General features: G+C 60.4%; 3 protein-coding genes across 10 annotated transcripts in view; 2 read left to right on the plus strand and 1 right to left on the minus strand.

Annotated features, from left to right (window-relative positions):
• LOXL3 (lysyl oxidase like 3) overlaps nt 1-5,370 on the plus strand; it is a 31,534-nt gene extending 26,164 nt beyond the window's left edge. For all 3 annotated transcript variants that reach the window (XM_084855154.1, XM_084855155.1, XM_084855153.1), the window contains exons 13-14: nt 2,734-2,845; nt 2,994-5,370. In XM_084855154.1, the coding sequence (XP_084711280.1) occupies nt 2,734-2,845; nt 2,994-3,067 (186 nt within the window). In that variant the 3' untranslated portion in view covers nt 3,068-5,370. The remainder of the gene's footprint in view (nt 1-2,733; nt 2,846-2,993) is intronic.
• HTRA2 (HtrA serine peptidase 2) lies at nt 5,322-10,978 on the minus strand. 5 transcript variants are annotated; one of them, XM_084855158.1, is made up of 8 exons: nt 10,524-10,978; nt 8,981-9,123; nt 8,249-8,443; nt 8,017-8,049; nt 7,582-7,690; nt 7,244-7,313; nt 6,741-6,836; nt 5,322-6,601 (listed from the first exon to the last, which is right to left on the minus strand). In XM_084855158.1, the coding sequence occupies exons 3-8, from the start codon at nt 8,375-8,377 to the stop codon at nt 6,436-6,438; spliced, it is 603 nt and encodes a 200-aa protein (XP_084711284.1). In that variant the 5' UTR covers nt 8,378-8,443; nt 8,981-9,123; nt 10,524-10,978; the 3' UTR covers nt 5,322-6,435. The 5 variants fall into 5 exon arrangements, with proteins under 5 accessions (XP_084711284.1, XP_084711283.1, XP_084711286.1 ...); XM_084855157.1 differs by having other exon boundaries at nt 8,981-9,185; nt 10,524-10,852; XM_084855160.1 differs by lacking the exon at nt 10,524-10,978 and adding an exon at nt 10,107-10,488.
• On the plus strand, nt 10,701-16,755 carry AUP1 (AUP1 lipid droplet regulating VLDL assembly factor). Of its 2 annotated transcripts, XM_084855161.1 has the most exons (12): nt 10,701-10,852; nt 10,995-11,132; nt 11,214-11,370; nt 13,366-13,553; nt 13,679-13,751; nt 13,959-14,032; nt 14,239-14,305; nt 14,483-14,591; nt 14,892-15,032; nt 15,839-15,984; nt 16,174-16,262; nt 16,392-16,755. In XM_084855161.1, exons 1-12 carry the CDS (start codon nt 10,806-10,808, stop codon nt 16,438-16,440), a joined length of 1,278 nt encoding a protein of 425 aa, XP_084711287.1. In that variant the 5' UTR covers nt 10,701-10,805; the 3' UTR covers nt 16,441-16,755. The 2 variants fall into 2 exon arrangements, 1 of the variants encoding a protein (XP_084711287.1); XR_014791915.1 differs by lacking the exon at nt 15,839-15,984.
• Nucleotides 16,756-17,109: the final 354 nt, after the last annotated feature.

The raw sequence follows: 17,109 nt of genomic DNA on the forward strand, positions 1-17,109 counted from the left end.
GGGTTCAGAGGAGGGCAACAAAGATGATCAGGGGACTGGAAACAAGGCCCTACGAAGACAGACTGAAAGAACTGGGCATGTTTAGCCTTGAGAAGACTGAGGGGAGATAGGATAGCACTCTTCAAGTCCTTGAAAGCTTGTCACAAAGAAGGCCAGGATCTCTTCTTGATCATCCTAGAGTACAGGACACGGAATCATGGGCCCAAGTTACAGGAAGCCAGATTCCGGCTGAACATCAGGGAAAACTTCCTGACTGTTAGAGCAATACGACAATGGAACCAATTTCCTAGGGAGGTGGTGGGCTCTCCCACACTGGAGGCCTTCAAGACAAGGCTGGACAGCCATCTGTCAGGGATGCTCTGACTTGGATTCCTGCATTGAGCAGGGGGTTGGACTTGATGGCCTTGTAGGCCCCTTCCAACCGTACTATTCCATGATTCTATGATTCTATGACCCTCCCAAGCTGCATGCCTGGTTTTCAGGGGGAGGCTGAAACCAGTCCTGGCCCCCTGCTTGGACCTGCAGGTCCTCCCTGACTCAAGGCACCAAGGAGTCAATGTAAAACTAGTTTGCCCTTTATGCAAGATGTCTTGTCAAAACATTCCCTAGCAAGTGATGATGGTGAATATTCACCAGATATCCTTTCAGTATTGAAATAATTTCTGACATCTGGTTTCAATATGTGATAGCATTCAGTCGTTGAAGTGCAGTAGTCACTTGTATTTGGCAGTATTTCGTAGAGGGCCTGCTGCACGCCGAACAGTCATGGGTTGCAAGGCTGGGTGCCTGATCCCAGCTCTGGCCCAAAGCCGCCCCCCCCTTAGCGGAAGAGTCATAGAGAAAGTGCTGACAAGACAGAACACAACACAAGGAATTCACAGCCACAAGATGCACTTTTGATCCTCGCCTTTAGTGGCTTTAAGAAAGGGTAGCAGGCATCCCTAGCAGAGGAGAGGTCTGTTCACGATCTTCAGCAGGATCTCCGAGTTCAGCAGCACTTCAGAACTGCTGATGAAGAGATAGGGACAGCAACACTTCTACTCCTGAGCTCATGGCAGAGGGGCAATGTGGTCAGAGGACTGCTGGCTTTGGCCACTACAGACAGCAGCGCTCCACCCCTTGCTGGCGACAAAGAACTGGGTTAAGGCCAGCACCTTCACAGTCCGCTCAAGAGGAGCTTCCAGAAGCATCTCCCAGGCTGCTGGGTGAGATGGAGGCACGTCAGCCTGGGCAGACAGATGTCTTCTCCTTTGGCTGGCCGGATGGCCCTGGGCAACCTGGGGTGGAACGTGACCAGGCGCAGCTGGGTGGGGTGGGGTTCCTGACCCCCCCCCCCCGCCTCAGGCCCTGCGGTCACAGGCTGCTTGCAAGGAGGGCCAGGGCAAACCTGTAGAGATCAACTCGGCTCCAAAGGCCTGGGGGTAGCCTCCATCGCCACCCCACCCCCTACGGCCAGGAAGAGGAACGCAACCAGAGCCACGAGCGAAGCACTCATCCGTGGTGGGGTCGCAGGACCTCCCCCTTCGATCGCTGCGAGGCCTGGCTGCACTCTGCGCTCAGCCCACGCAGCGGTGCGAGGCTGGCAGTGCTTTAGCGCGCCGGGGGGGGGGGGCTGGTTGGACGGGCCCACAGGAAGCAGTGGGCCCACTTACCCCACACGCGCCTGTCATCAAGGAAACGGGAATAAAGCGGCCACACTGGAGGCAGCAAAGTCCTGTTTAATGGCAGGCTGTGTGAAGAAGCACATCAGTCGTGATCCCACCACGCGCCCGCTTCCTTGTGTGTTCCAGGCGTCTGGTGTCATGCAAGAGGAAGAGTGATGCCCCCTGTGCAGGCTGCAGTGCGTTGTCCAGGCGCTGGCCTGTGCCCATCGCAGCACCGCCTCTGCCTGCTGGCCTTCATGCCTCTAATGGAGTTGGTCCAGGCAAAGGCTGCAATCCTGTCTGCACTTACCAGGGAGTAAGCCCCAGCGAACTCAGTAGGACTTCCTTCTGAGTAGACATCAGTGCCACAGAGGAAGCTCAAGAATGAGCTGTCATTTGTGTTCATGCTTTCCTCCCTCTCTGTTCTAGATGTCTCTCCAATGGCTTCATTCCCCTGAGCTCGCAAGTATACCAAGGAGCAAAAAAGGTTCTGCCAGGCAGGAGAGGTTGCTCAGGAGATTGCTCTGCTGCCTGGGTCATCCCTGCATTCCCTAGACCAACTGGAGCATTGAGAGCAGTGCCAGCTGTTCCCCCCTGACCCCCAAGCCCTCTGGAGCCCATCAGCCTCTCGGGGTGCACCACCCCAGCAGGGGCCCCATCCTCATAGAGGGAGAGCACCCTGTCAGTCTAGGTTTCAGCAGGGCATGATCTGCCCATGACAAGGGGCAGGCTCTGAAATCTCTCCACCTACAGACCACGACTCTCCTACCCAGCCAAGAAAAACACAGCTGGCATGAGTGTGTCCTGTTGGGCCGGTCCCATGGTGGCTGTGGGGTCCTGAGCCTGCCTCCTCCTCCTCCAAGGGCAGCAGCTAGCACAAGAGGCAGGACCGATCCTTCCTGTGGCCAGCCCAGCCTTCAAGCTGGCGCCTTCCAGATGTTTGGGCTGTGCCTCCCACCATGGGCCATAATGCCTGGGGCTGATGGCAGCTGTAGTCCAAACTCGCTGGCAGGCATCTGGTTGGGGAAGACTGGGCTAGCCTGGAGGGGAGGACGCGCCCCCCCCCTTCATCCTCTCTTTTGCTCCCCAGGTGGTGATTAACCCCCAGTACGAAGTTGCAGAGAGTGACTTCACCAACAACGCCATGAAATGCAACTGCAAATATGACGGACACCGCATCTGGGTTCACAGCTGCCACATAGGTATGGCTGAGCTGCCGTGGGGCACTATGGAACAGGAGGGCATTTCAGTGGGCTGGCCACTGGCGGGGAGCAGGGCTGTAGGGAGTTGGCCAGCCAGCCCCAGTGGGCCGCATGGGGCAGCACATGTCCCCCTTCTGTCTTGCTGCAGGGGATGCTCTCAGTGATGAGGCCAACAGGCGCTTTGAACAGTACCCTGGACAGCTCAACAACCAGATCGCATAGACCAAGCAGCCCAGCCTGCTCCTGGGCACCAGTGCGACCACCTGCGCCGGAGGCACCACTGTGGCCAGGAGGCACCGCGGCCTCAGCCAGAATCGGAGCGCAAGACATCGAGAGCGGCACAGGCCCCTTCCTCCCCGTCTGGGGCAAAGGGGGCCACTTGGCTGGGGGCAGGAAGAGATTGCCACTGACCCCCTCCCCCCTGTACAGAAGCTGGGACTGGACCTCGCCCCACCCCCCTTGTGGTGTGGCTTCTGTCCACAGAGGAGCTGCCGATGTCACGGAGGAGCCCTGGTGGCAGGAGGAAGAGGGTGGGAGGACAGGAGGCCCCAAACTGCAGGCCACTTGCACCACACCGCCTGCCCCCCCAGCCAGCTTCTTCTCTGGTGCTAAAGCCGCTGCCCACATGGGGGCAGAAGGCAGATCTGGGTCTTATATAAAGTGCATTTCCATGGTCCAAGCTTGCCTACTGACCGTGCACACGTGCGAGGGGCGGGGCTAGCTTTGAAGCAAGAGCGCCCCGGCTGGGTTTGTGCTGTGGGGCAGGCATCTGCCTCCCGTCTGGGTGCCACCAGATGCAGCTCTGCTTGGGGCTGAGGCTGTGCAGGGTCAGCCTCAGCAGATGCGGGGGGGGGCGGGAGTAGGAGAATTGATGATGCGTGGAAGGGGCTTCCTTTGTAGTTCCACTTAGCTACAGGTGCCCTGCGTGCACGGGAGAGACAGAGATGGATGGGGCATGGAGCACAGCAACGGCCAGCCCCTCACCTAGCACTCTAGAGCTGTGTCAGAAATGCCACCTAGCCCTGTGGTCTGCTGACACCCCCCTGCCCACCCCGCTTTTTTCCCTGGCTGTTTGGTGGAGGAACAAATTCCAGTCCCAGAGTTGAAAGGAGCAGCCTGTCTGGACAGTTCCCCGCTCCTTCTCCTGCACTGCAGCCAAGCCCCTGAAAATAAGACACCCAAGTCCCTGGCTGGCTTAGCAGCATCCTTTCTGCCCTGCAAAGTCATCCCCCACAACACCCCCTGGCAGAAGCCAGGCCAGGTTGGCGCCAGAGGGAGGGCCTGGCGATGAGTGCTCAGCTGCTGCACAGCAAAGGGCGGCTTCCTTTCTTCAAGGAAAGGCAAGGGCAGCCTCCAGCCAGGGGCTCCTGCAGGGCCTTCAGTGGCTCTCGGGATGGCAGCTGACAAGACCACTGAAGGGCTCCTTTGAGTCCCCAGCCAGCCACCAGCAGCCCCCTCTGCAGGCACAGCAGTGTACAGTTGCTGGTGCAAAGGGCCAGGGGGGAAATCCCAATTTTTTTCTAGCCCTTCCATGTTTCTGCCTAGGAAACAAGATACAAAGTCCCCTGTGAGACCTGGCCTTTATTTTATTGCAAAACTGAGGATGTAAAGGGATACCCCCACCCCCGTTCCATGCTGCAAACAACAGTTGGTAGATTCTGACTGCTGTCTCTGCATTTTATAATCATTTAAAAACAAGCCCTTACAGCTACAAAGGCATGCAGGATCTGGGAAGCGTTGGTGTGTGGTATAGCCCCCTTTCACATTTCCCTACCTGTAATGTCACTTCCTGCAGCCTGCTTCTCTACAGCATGGATCTTCCGAGGTAACAGTGTTAAGAATTTCCCCCTCACAGCACCACATTCCCACTGGCTGAATACAAGAACACAAATGGAGACAGCAGAACAGCTTAGCCCCTTGTCTCACCATGTGTCATGTTACTCTGAGCACAGGAGGGCTGGGTCTCCCTGGCTTTCCTTCCACACTTTAGTGCAAGAAAAACCTCTTGAGGCCAATGACTTCATAACAGGCGCCATGTGTGCGCCCCCCCCCCCCCCCAAAATCCTGGGGTTTGAGCTAGAGCATGCAATGAAAACTTCAGGGCAAAGCTGCTGCAAAAGGCAAATTCCATGTTGGGGATTAGGAAAAACTGAAAACGAAAATGCCAATATTGCCATGCCTTGGTGCAAACCTATGATGGGACCTCGCTTGGAATCCTGTGTATAGTTCTGGTCACACCTCAAAAACACTGAAGAGCTGGAAAAGGTGCAGAACATGGCAACCAAAACGATCCAGGGGCTGGAGCAACAATGGCGTGTGTAGCACCTGGCCAGATGCCATAGGCCCCCTGGGTAAATTAGGCTAGGGTGGGCTATTGTGTCATGCAAACCAAGTCAAGATAAATGGTGGGAGATTTAGGACAGATAAAAGGAACTACTTCGCACACCACATATTTCACGGAATTCGCTACAAGATGTAGTCGTAAGCACCAAGTTGGATGGCTTTAAAAGTGGATTACAAAATTCATGTTGCTAGTAGCCTTACTTTACAACGGCTGTATATTCCCCCCCCCCCACCCCGGTCTTGGAGGCAGGATGCCTACATTTACCTGCCTGGGGGAAACACAAGCAGGAGCGTGCTATTGCACTCTCATCCTTCTTGCAGGTTTCCCTCTGGGGTATCTGGCTGGTCACTGGGAAACAAGGTGCCGAGCTGAACAGGCTTATAGTCTGAGCAGCCTTAGGGCTCTGTTATGCTTCTGACTAAAGGGCTAACGTTGTGTTTTACCATCGGCACACCTGGAAACAGGCCTCTGCACTGTGGTTGGGAGGTCTGTAAAAAAACTGAGCTGGGGGCAGAGCACTTGGCACAGAAAAGCCAGCTTGCAAGCAGGAGAAGGAAGAGCCTCGCCCCCGGCGGCTGCGGCCGGGGTAGGTCTCGCTGCCTGTTACTCCTGAAGCAGCACCAGTGCTGCCAACCAGCTTCAAAATGGCCAAGAAGTTTTGTTTCTGCGCTTACTGACTTTGCCTCCCTGATCTTCAAGTGGTTAAGCTGCGTTCAGAGCATGCCCACGCGCAGGCCTTTGGAAAGCACAAGCTGCTTGCCTTTCCTTGGACGCAAGGGTCCTAATGAGACAGCCCCAGTTGTACATTTTCATATACTTCATCGCAATGGGCTAGAAACTTGCTGTCCGCAAAACAACCGGGCCCAAGACGTTCAGAAGCCAAAGAGAAGAGGAGCGTGCCCTGCCCTCTGCTCTCTCAGCGCATTGTCCTCACGCTCCTTCCCGATGCAGCATTCGGGAAACTTGTGAGTTAGGAAAGGGGAAGTGCATGGCTGGGGCCACAGAATTGTTTAATGACCAAAGAGAAGTGCCCATCAGGGCCGAAGTGTCAAGGAGCCAGGTGGGTCCCCTCCTCCTGCCAGGCCACCTCCAGCCCACAGCTTCTGGGCAGAGACAACCCGTCTACTGGGAGGACAGCAGCAGGCAGGGTCGATCCTTTGCCTGGAGCAGCGAAAGTCCACTCTGAAACGGGGGGGGGGGGGAGATGCCCGCACCTTGTTCGCAACCCCGCCCCCACATGCCACCCCTACTCAGTGACTTCCGGGGTGACTGTCAGGAGCAGTGCCTCGTAGCCGCGGCGCACCAGCAGCGTCACATGGCTCTGGGTCCGCACCGCCTCATAGACATCCTCCGCCTGCCGGGACGCCTGCCCATTGATCTCTGTGACCACGTCTCCTGCCTTCAGGCCTGCCCTGGGGAAACAATGGCAAGGGGAGGCAGGGGCAGCTTCACCATTTGCACAAGGCCAGGTGCGCCAGAAGGAGGTGGCGCACCTCCAAACCCCGGACACCCGCCCCCAACACCAGACGCAACATGGAACTCTGAGCTTACTGATGAGCCGGGGAGCCGATGATCACCTTGTGGATGAGGACTCCGTAGGACACGTCGGGGAACGCTGGATTTCTCATCTTCAGCTCAGACAAGATGCTGCGGGGAGGGGGGTGTCACAACATCAGCCTCTCGAGGAAGGGGGCCCTGTGCTGGGCAAAAGCAGGCCTGCCGACAGGAGCAAGCTGGGCAGGGAGCCCAGCAGGGGCTGCTCTGGCTGAGGGAGCCCCCAGGACCTCCAGCTCTGCTCCGTGGTGGGAGAAGAGCCCTCTGTGCAGGCCTTCCATGAGTGTGATGGGGCGGGGGCGTTTTCATGGCCTGGGAGAGCGTGCTGGCTTGACCTCTGATCCCTGACAAGACCCTTTGCCCCTACGGCTTGGGAGCAACCAGGACTGACTACTTGGATCACAGCACTTTGCAAACTGCCCGCCGCTAAAATGTGTGTGGGGGGTGGGGAGATGCCCACTGCACCCTCCCGTCTGGAAGGCTCCCGCTCACAGCCCCACCTGGGCGTCAGCGTCAGCATCGTCACCCCGATGTAGCGCCGCCTCCCCTCAGCGCTGCCAAACCAGGAGCCTGTAAGGAAGAAGCTCCCATCACCGGGGGAACGGTCTGTGCTTCTCCCGCAGGGGCTCCCCACCTCCCCGCTCCCACCACCCGAGGCCCTGTGCCGCACCCCCTGCAGAGGCAGGAAGCCCAAAGCGGCAGCAGGCGGGCAGGCACCTGCAGAGCAGCCAAGAGCGGGAGAGCTCCGCCCCCAGAGGCGCTTGCGGGGGGCTCAGGCTGGGTGAGAGGAACGGGGGGGTGGCGGAGATCCGGCCCCTTCGCCCTCCCTGCAACTCACTCTTGTGCTTCTCCTCCTGCTCCAGGAAGGCTCGTAGCCGGTCAGACGGGATGGCGAACGAGATCCCGGGCGTCACCTTCATGGTGTTCACGCCAATCACCTCACCGTCCTAGGACAAGGACACAGCCCCAGAACAGCCCCCGAGACCTGGCTTTCATGAAGGGAGGGGTGCAAGGCCCTCTGGCTGCGCCACCTGGCAGCGGCTTCACAGGTCTGCAAAGCCCCCGGCCCCCCAGCTGAAGGGCAGAGAGCACTCCACACTGCACAGCGTGGGCTCGCCCAGCCCCTCCCTGCCAGAAGAGCCCCCTCTCCTGGGGTACCAAGCATTGGCCCAGAGGAAAGTATAGCTACCTGTTCTGCTGACCAGAGTAAACAGCCAACAATCACCTCCCTCCCAGCAAGAATCATCAAAGATGTGCGCACTGCAGAACTTACCAGGTTGACAAGGGGACCCCCGGAGTTCCCAAACTGCAAAGGGAGGGAAACAGGCGTCACACAGACCGCTCAAAGGAGCCCCCAACCCCCCGGGCATAGCTACAGGTGAGAGGGAACCCCAGAAAGAGTCAGATCCCTCCCACTCTCGAGATACCACCCAGGCTCCAGGGACAAGTATGAAAGGGCCCTTCCCTGGCACTCCCCAACCCCCCACCTCCAGGAGCCCCCTTACATCAATAGCAGCGTCCGTCTGGATATACTCCATGTCTGAGGCTGCCAAGCCCAATTCCCGGCCCCCACGCTGGACTGAGCTGACGATGCCCGACGTGATGGTGTTCTGTAAGGCGAAGGGGCTGCCCATGGCCACAACAAACTCTCCCTGGCGCACCTCGGAGGAGCGGCCCAGGGGCAGCGTCGGAAGGGGGCGCTTTGGGCAGTGCAGCAGGAAAGACAAACAGACGGAGTCAGCACCAGGACTCCACATCAGAAAGCCTCCCAAGCCTCCCTGGCTGCAGCAGCCGCTTCCTCAGCCCTTGCGGCCCACCCACGACAGCACCTTGATCCGCTGGACCCCTTCCAGGCCCAGTCAACCCCACCCCATCCTCCTTCCTAGTCCTCCAGCTGCAACCGGGACACCTGGCAGTGCAGTGGCATCTCCTCCCCCCTCTGCTGACCCCAATGCTGCTTGCAGCTGGACCCAGCGGGGACTCTGGCTGTGGAGGATCAGAAGGAGCAGCCCTGGCCTGGGTCCAGGGGGTGCATGGCCCCATATGTGAGGTCAGGATCCCTGCTGGCCAGTCCCTCAGCTGCAGCAGCTGGCACTGGGACCGGCTGCTCTAACAGGCCTTCAGGCGTGGTCAGCCGGTCTCTGTGAGGAGCTGCGGGGGTGGCCATGCCTGCAACAATCCGCGAGCTGCAGCCACCCTCCCCACATCTCTGGCCGGGGGCCGCCAGAGGGACTCACCTTGGGGCTGATCTTGAGAGTGGCAATGTCTGCCACCTGGTCCACCTGCCGCACCACAGCGTCATAGAGCTCCCCGCTGGCCAGCCGCACCCTCACCCGTCGCCGGTTGGCCACCACGTGGGCGTTGGTCACGATCAGCCCATCTGCGGACACCACAAAGCCGGAGCCGTTGGAGATGGGCACCTCCCGCCCCGAGAAGGGGTGCCTGGGGGGCAGAGGTGAAGCAGGATGGGGTGAGTAGGCACAGGGAAGACGGCCCGGGGCAGCAGCCGCCACCCCAGGAGAAGCCTGAGCCGTCACAAGCCCTGTCGACGCAGAGCAGAGCAACCGGCAGCCAGCAGCTGCAGCACAAAGGCCTTCCAGAGCTCTCCCGCGGAGCTCTCGCCCTCGCCCAGGCGCTGGGCACGTGCTGCTGGCTGCAGAAGCAGACGACACCGCTTCCCTGGGCCCAGGATGGCGAGGCACAGGCCAGGCATTTCCGCAGCCTGCCTCGCTCCTCGTGCGGATGCCTGTCTCCGCCCGTTCTGGGTCCCGGAGCTGCACTGGCCTGACTGTCACCGAGGGCTTCCAGGGCTTCCCAAGCTCATCCTGAGGCAGCAGGGGGCCACGGGTTGCATGCCGCTGCGGCCCACCTTCCCCACAGCCCATCTAGTCAGGCTGCAGGAAGGCGGCAAGCGGGGCCATCAGGGGCCCCAGGCGAGCGTGGCACAAGGACGCTGGATGCGCGGCTGCGCCCGGCTGCCTGAGGGCCGCGCCGGGGTGTTCTCCTCCGCGGGCTCAGCCAGGCCGGTGCCCGGCTGTGAGGGGGGCCTCCGGCTCTGCAGCTGCGTGCCGGGTGGGCCTTCAGCCAGCCCAGATGCGCCCCGGCCCAGAAGAGTTGTGCAGCCCAGCTCGGAAGCTGCCCAGCGGCAGGCGCCGCTTCTCCGGCCCTTCGCCCGGGCTGCTGCTGGACTGGCGGCGGCTGCCGGCGGACAAGGCTCCTTCTTCCCCCGGCCCTGCCGAGGCGGAGGAGCGGCCTCCCCCGCGGCCCGGCGACGGCGGGCCCGGGCGCGCGGGAGCGACGCCCGCGGGGGGCGGCGGGCCCGCCTGGCTTAGCGGCCTCCCGCGCCCGCCGCCGCGCGCGCACCTGCCCAGGATCTCGATGTAGACCAGCGCCGGCGCCGTCCGCTCCACCACGTCGGCGATGAAGTTGTAGGAGGCCCGCGGGGAGCCCGGCGGCGGCGCGGCGGGCGCGGCGGCGCGCAGCGGCGGGCGGCGGAGGGGGAAGCCGGGCCGGGCCCCGGGCCCGCCGGCCTCGCGCTCCCCGCCGCGCCCCCACAGCAGCAGCGCCAGCGCCGCCCCCGCCGCGGCCCCGCCGGCCGCCCACCCCCGCGGAGGCGGCGGAGGCCGGCCGCCCCCGCCCCCGCCCGCACGGGCCCCGCACGGGCCGCGCCCCGCCAGCGCCAGCAGCCCCGCGCCCGTGCGCAGGGGCGCGGCGCGCAGGCCCAGGCCCAGGCCCGCCGCCGCCGGCATCATCCTCGCCGCCTGCCCTGCCCTGCCGTGCCTGCGCGGAGCGGCGCGGAGCGGGCAGCCCCTTCGAGGAGGCACGCCGGGAGCCCTGGCGCGGTGCAGCGCGGGAGACGTAGTGCGGAGGGCGCCCCGCCGCGATCCGGAAAGGGAGGCGCCTGCGCGTGCGCGAAGCGGCGGGGCGGGGCGGGCGCAGCCGTGACGCGCTTCCCCCGCTGCGCAGCGGGAGCCGAGATGGCCGCTCCGGCCGCCGCCTCGGGCCGGGCCGGCCCCCGGTGAAGGCGGGCAGGCGCGGAGGAGGCCGGGAGGCGGCGCCGGCATGGAGCCCGCCGCCGCCGGGCCGGATCGCCTCTTCGACTCGCGCCGGTGAGGGCGGGGGAGGGCCGCCGCGCCAGGGCCGCCCCGCGGGAGGGCGGGGGCCGCCGCGGAGGGGCTGCCGCCCGCCCGCCCGCGAGCTCCCAGCGACGCCGCCACCGGCCGCTTCTCTCTCTCTTGGTCTCCCGCGCAGGCTGCCGAGCGACGGGCTGCTACTGCTGTCGCTGCTGCTGTACGCGCCGGTGGGGCTGTGCCTGCTGCTGCTGCGGCTCTTCCTCGGCCTCCACGTCTTCCTGGTCAGCTGCGCCCTCCCGGACAGCGCCCCCCGCAGGTGAGGCTGGGCCGGGCGAGGGCGCGCGGGGCAGGCCCCGGCCCGGCCCAGCCCAGCCCGCCCACCACCCTCCCGTTGCAGGTTCGTCGTGCGCGTGATGTGCTCGGTACTGGGCCTGGTCGTGCAGCAGAGTCACCCCCGAGGGCGGCAGCAGCCGCGCCGCGCCCACATCTACGTCGCCAACCACGTCACCCACTTTGACCACAACGTCCTCAACCTGCTGACCTCCTGCAGCGCGGTGAGCCAGGGGCCAGGAAGGCCCTGCTGTGGGCGGGCAGCTCCTCGGGCAGGAGGGGCCCGCCTGCCGCCTCTCCTGGCGTAAGGGGGGGTTCGTTCTCCACTGACAGCCCCTTTTGGGCTAAGCACCTGCGTCTCGGCCCTTGCCTGGGCCCAGCGGGCAACACAGAGATCTCTTGGCGGGTGGCCCTTCTCGGTAACTCATCCTGTGTTGATTTTGCAAGGCTGCCTTGTTTCCTTTTGTAATCTTCTTTCCGTAATATAACTGCCGCTGCATTATTTGTATCTTTCTGTGTTGTTTGATATACTTGAAATATGCAGCAGTATAGCTTAGAAATAATGCTCACTATGTATCATACCAAGAAGCTGGGGTCTCTGTCTTTTTTAGGCCATTAGGTATGTTTGGAATTTCGAGGGTGTGCTGTAGGTTGCCAAAGTGGGCATAGCTAGTCACAAAACACTCTTTTCTCAAAAGGCGAAGTGTTGAAGCTGAAAGAAAAATAGCTTACCCAAGAACTTCACGCCAAATCGTATATTTTCCCCACAAAACACCAGTTTTTTAGAAGGCAAATTGGTGATGCTCAGAGAAACGCACACACCACATACGTGACAGGTATAACGCATATCCGCGCATGCATACACACGCGCACACACTGAGCCCCAGGTAAAATATGCCACGCCAACAACAAATCTGCTAATGCACGCGCACACCACCACTACACCAAGGGTGTGCACGCGCAAACGTTCTCTTTTGAGCACACACACACAGCAGAGGCAGAGCACCTGTCACTCCCTGCCGACACACCTCCCCCCCACCCTCGGATGTTCTCTGCCACCCTCATTCTCCCAGCTGCCTTTTTTTTAGGGGCAGCTGGGCGCACTTCAAAAGAGAGCAGCGGACTTCAGTCACCCACAGTTTGTGTTTTCTGAAACTGCAGATATTCTGGGAAATAATGCTGTTGGTGGAGATTGGCGCCTCGTTTTGAAGCATCCCAGCTTCCTAGCGAAGAAAGGTGTCTCATAAAATTTTTAAAAAACTTTAAAAATCTAAAGGGGTTAGCAATATGCAATGAGCAACATAAACTGTGTTCCAGATGTTTTGGACAACTCCCATAATCCCTGACCATTGGCCACATTGGCCAGGACTTATGAAAGTTCTAGTGCAGAGCACTGAGGGCATCAGGTTTGCCTACCCCTGATGTAAAGCATTTAATACATTAATTCCTACTCCTAAGCACGCACATCTTATGGAGAAATTAGGATGGGGCTAGGCTGTTGGGACAAACGGGGCCTGGGTCTCTTCCTGGGCACCCAGGAAGTGTTTCTCTTTCTTGTCCTAAGAAATCTGGATATGGGGTTCTGCCCCTGTTCGTACAGTACCTGAGTGCCCTGTGCAGCTCCTCAGCCCAGAGCTGTGGTTGCTCTGGAGCCCAGAGTTTAAAACTGGACGAAATCGTGTCAGATTGTGTCCCAGGTCACCCACATTGTCAAACTCCAGAGGACAGCCCTGGCTGTGTGAGCCTGGAAGGGGCTCAGAGCCTTCCTCAGCCATATCGTGCTCCAGGGGGTTGGTGGGATGTCACTCTGTAGTGAGTGGATGCCCCATAAAGGACATCGTAGTGGAGACAAGGACAGCTTAAGTTATCAAATGGCTGGAGCAACTTTTCTGTGAGGGAAGGTTACAGTGTAGCATAGAAAAAAGGCGAGTGAGGGGACAGGATAGAGGCATACAAAATGATGCGTAGTGTGGAGAAAATGGTTTGGGAGACATTTTTCTCCCTTTCTTATAGATGCTACCACAAGATGTAATGGCGGCCACTAACTTTGACAGTTTTAAAAGAGGACCAGACAGGTTTATTTGTTACCTTTCTATGCAGCTCAGCAGCTGAAGCTCTTTGGGCCCTGGTTCTTTTGTTCTTATCCCTACAAGTGGGAGAGCTCAGAGCTGTGGTGTCTTGTTGTGGGGGGGTCTTTTGACTTGTTCCTTCTTCACTAGCCTGTGTTGAATGGCACCTCTGGCTTCATCTGCTGGTCCCGGGGGTTCCTGGAGGTTGGGGGCACAGAGAGCCGAGCTGAACTGTTGGAGTCGCTGAAGGCTTACTCGTCCCAGGGGGGCAACCCGCCTCTGCTGCTCTTCCCTGAGGAGACGACCACCAACGGCCGGGTCGGCCTCCTGCGTTTCAGGTGAGGCCCAGCAGGGGGGTGGGCAGAGCCAGTGGGGCAAAGGGGGGGGGGCTCTTGGTCCTGACGTGGCCTGCGAGTGGCTCCAGGTTAGCCTGACCTTGCTGACAGGGCTATTTCCACTTCAGCTCCTGGCCATTCTCCATCCTGGATACGGTCCAGCCAGTGGCATTGCAAGTCCAAAGGCCTTTCGTTGCTGTGGTGAGTGCTGGAGGGATTGGGGCACTCGGGCAATGTTCCCCCAATTGTGGCTTCTGCTTTCAACAGGCTGGGGGTGGGGGCATTTGCTCCTTTTCTCCCACATCTCAGAGCAGGCTTTGCAGGTGAAAATTGGTCTGGAGGAGAAGCTGCTTGCAGTCCAGCAACCCTGCTTGGTTTTCACTGCTTTCTCTCTCTCCCGTTCTGAAGAGCGTGGCCGACGCCTCCTGGGTTACTGAGCTACTCTGGACTTTTTTTGTTCCCTTTACCATTTATCAAGTAAGGTACTAAACGTCTCTGCTTTTTTTTTGGGGGGGGGGTACGAAGAGTGTTGTGGGAGGCCCCCAGAGAGGAGTGCAAACCCTTGGGCCTCTCTGCCCTGGAGCACCCCCTTTCTGCCTCTCTAGGCAAGGGAGTCTTGGCTGGAGGGTGTGGTCTCGGGGAGGAAGGGCAGCTCGGTGCTCTGATGTCCTGCCTTTCTCTCTCCCAGATGGCTCCCATCAGTCTGCAGACCAGCTGAGGAGACCCGCGAGGACTTTGCGCTGCGGACTCAAGAGGTAGGAACAGAGGCCTAGTGCTGGGGTGGCTTTTGCATCCCTCTCACCTGGGCGTGGGAGACCTGAATTCCTGTGCTCAGGCTCGTAGCCATGGTGGGTGGGGTCTCGGCCTGTGTCTCTGTGAGGTTGGGGGTCCCACATTGAGGCCTGGCTTCTGCTGCTCTCTCCCCTGTGCAGCTCCTGGCCCTAGAGCTGGGTGTGGTGCCCACTCGGCTCACGGCTGCAGACAAAGCGGAGCACCTGAAGCGACTACGCCACAGCCCCCCCGCCTCCCACCCCCCCCCTGGTGAGTAGTGTGGGGCGGCTGTGTTGCTCCTTGTCGAACGCAGTCCCGAGAGCCTACCTTTCTCTACACGGTGGGTGAATGGCTGGCCCTTGCCGCTTCCTCCCAACTTGGAAGGAAGGCGCCTCTCTGTGCTCTGGGTTACCGCGGCCAGTGTGTACTGTGGCAGTCACCTCTCCTTGGGGAAGGGGCGGCCAGGAGGGGCCTGCCTAAGGGTGGCACTGGGCTCAGCAGCCGTTGGGCAGAGTTCACTGCAGGAGCTTGCGCTTCACCCGCCCCTGCCCCCTCATGTTTCTCTTGCAGCTCCAAGTCCGCCCGCAGGAGCCCGCCCTCGAGATTCCCCTGGCATGGCCTCTGCAGAGGATGTGCGCTTGATGGGCATGGCCCAGCGTGTCAGAGAAGTCCTGCCCCATGTGCCCCTGGCAGTCATCCGCAAGGACCTAGGTGAGAGGCCTTGGGGGGTAGAAGAACAGCCAGGGGAGGCTCCGGCAGCACTCCTCCATGCCTCGGTGAAGATTGCAGCTGGGGCGCAGGGGAAGAGCGAGCGAGGAAGGGCAGGGGAGCCAAGCAGAGGCTACGCAGCTTCCCGCGGAGCTCGGTGCGCCTCTGCAGGCAGCACCCTGTGCCTCGGCGGCTCCCAGCAACTGTGCCTTGCAGGCTTCCGTGAGAGCGTCACGCCGGGCTCTGGAACGACTGGTGCGGGCACGGATAGTGCCGCTGTCCGTGGGCTGGCGCAGGCGCGCATTGGCTAGTGTCCGTAATGAGCGACGTTCTTGTGCTCCTTTTCCACGACCAGCACAGCTTTGGAAAAGTCAGGGATCACGGGGCCCTTTAAATCGCTCTCTCTTGCTACTCAAGAACTTCAAAAGCCCAGTTTGTTGCTTTCCCCCAGAGAGTGAGAATTTGGTCTGGAGGAGAAGTTGCTTACAGTCCCATTTCGTTGACTTATTGGGGACTGAGTAAAGCAGCTACAATTAGGAAATTGGACTGAAAAGCGTCCCGATCCCTGCCAAAGCTGCCTTACTGCCTCCTCAGTTAAGCTCTTGTGGTTCTGTTTGACAGCACTGGCTCCGGGCCAGAGCAAATAGGGCTGTGTGTAGTCTGTGGAATAAGGGGCTGGGGAGGAGCGAGAACGTGTGGGCACCAGCTCAGAGGAAATGCTTGGCTGGCTGCTCTTCCCTTCCTGAGGAACGGAGCCTTCGCAACACCTTGCCCCGCTGAACAGGGCCTGATGCCTGTCTTCCTCTCAGCCCAGACGAAATGTGTGGACACCACCATCGCTAATCTGCTAGAGGGGCGGGTTCCCTTTGTACCCCATGAGGTGGAGGCAGAGGCCTCCTTGCCTGCTCCATCTGTCTCCGGTGCTCACCACCCTCCCGCCTCTCCCCCAGCCACGGTACGTACGGACTAGGAAATAGGAGTGAGAAAGAGGACTGGGTGTGGGTGTTTCTGATGGAAGCATGTTGGAGAGCTGTTGGGGTGGAGTACGGCTGGGTTTCTCGAGAGGACAGCTGGGGGATCAGCACCAGAGTGAGCGGGAGAGTGCCCGTTGGCTGCCCTTTTGACCCCCCCCCCCTTTGTGCAGGTGCCAGTGAAGCTCTTTGCCAGATCCCCTGAGGCAAGGCACCTCTCCCTTCAGGAGCGGAAGCAGGCACTCTATGACTATGCCCGGAGGTGAGCTTGGGAGCATGTGGAAACAGAGGGTGGGGCTGCTGGCTCCCTCCAGCTACAGCCCCCAAACAGCCTCTCCTGCAGGCCAGGAGTGCTGCAGTGGGCTCTGTGACGCTTTTCTTGCCTTCACAGGAGGTACATGGAGAAATACGGAACGGCACACCATGAGGGGAGCCGCTGACCAGCTTGTGTCTTTTCCTGGACTTGTGGGTTGATCGATGACAGACTTTTGTGGGGTGGCTGCTGTGCTGGAGCTGTGCCTTTGGGCACCGTGTGTGTCCAGTCCGAGAACCATCTCTGCAGGGGCAAGACGACCGATGCCCCAAGCCCGAGGGGGTGGGCCTGCCTGCCTGCCTGCCAGCCTGCGCTTTCTTCCATCAGCAGGCCTAGGCTTCCATCTGGCCCTCCCTGCAGCACCACCAGGGCCCAGAGCCTACGTCCGAGTCGGGGGCGGGGGAAGCTTTCACTATCAAAATAAACATTGCTCTAATTCTCATCTACTTGGACGTGGCTTGTTTTGCTACCATGGGGTCCTGCTCAGAGGTCCTGGTCACTAAAACGGCTCTGTCAAGCGCAAGTGCGACAGGCTCTTACGACGTCTTCTCCCGGAGAGGACCAGCACCCCCCCCCCCCCGCCCTCGGGAGTGTCCTCGGTGTAGTTCTCTGTGCCCCCGCCTTGTAAAGTAGCTGGTGCCACGTGGGTGGCCTGATGGACTGAGCTGGGGTGTTGCCGGTCCAGCAGATGACTGGCCAGCCAGCCCCATCCTTCCTGTCTTCTCTGGTCTAGAGCCAGACGGGCAGCTGTTGCTTGGACTGCTCTGGAACTGGCCCTTTGTTGCCTCTGCAAGGA

The sequence above is a fragment of the Heloderma suspectum genome, chromosome 5 (assembly GCF_057233095.1).
Source record: "Heloderma suspectum isolate Gila_16-S chromosome 5, 16-S_ref, whole genome shotgun sequence".
Classification (NCBI taxonomy): domain Eukaryota; kingdom Metazoa; phylum Chordata; class Lepidosauria; order Squamata; family Helodermatidae; genus Heloderma; species Heloderma suspectum.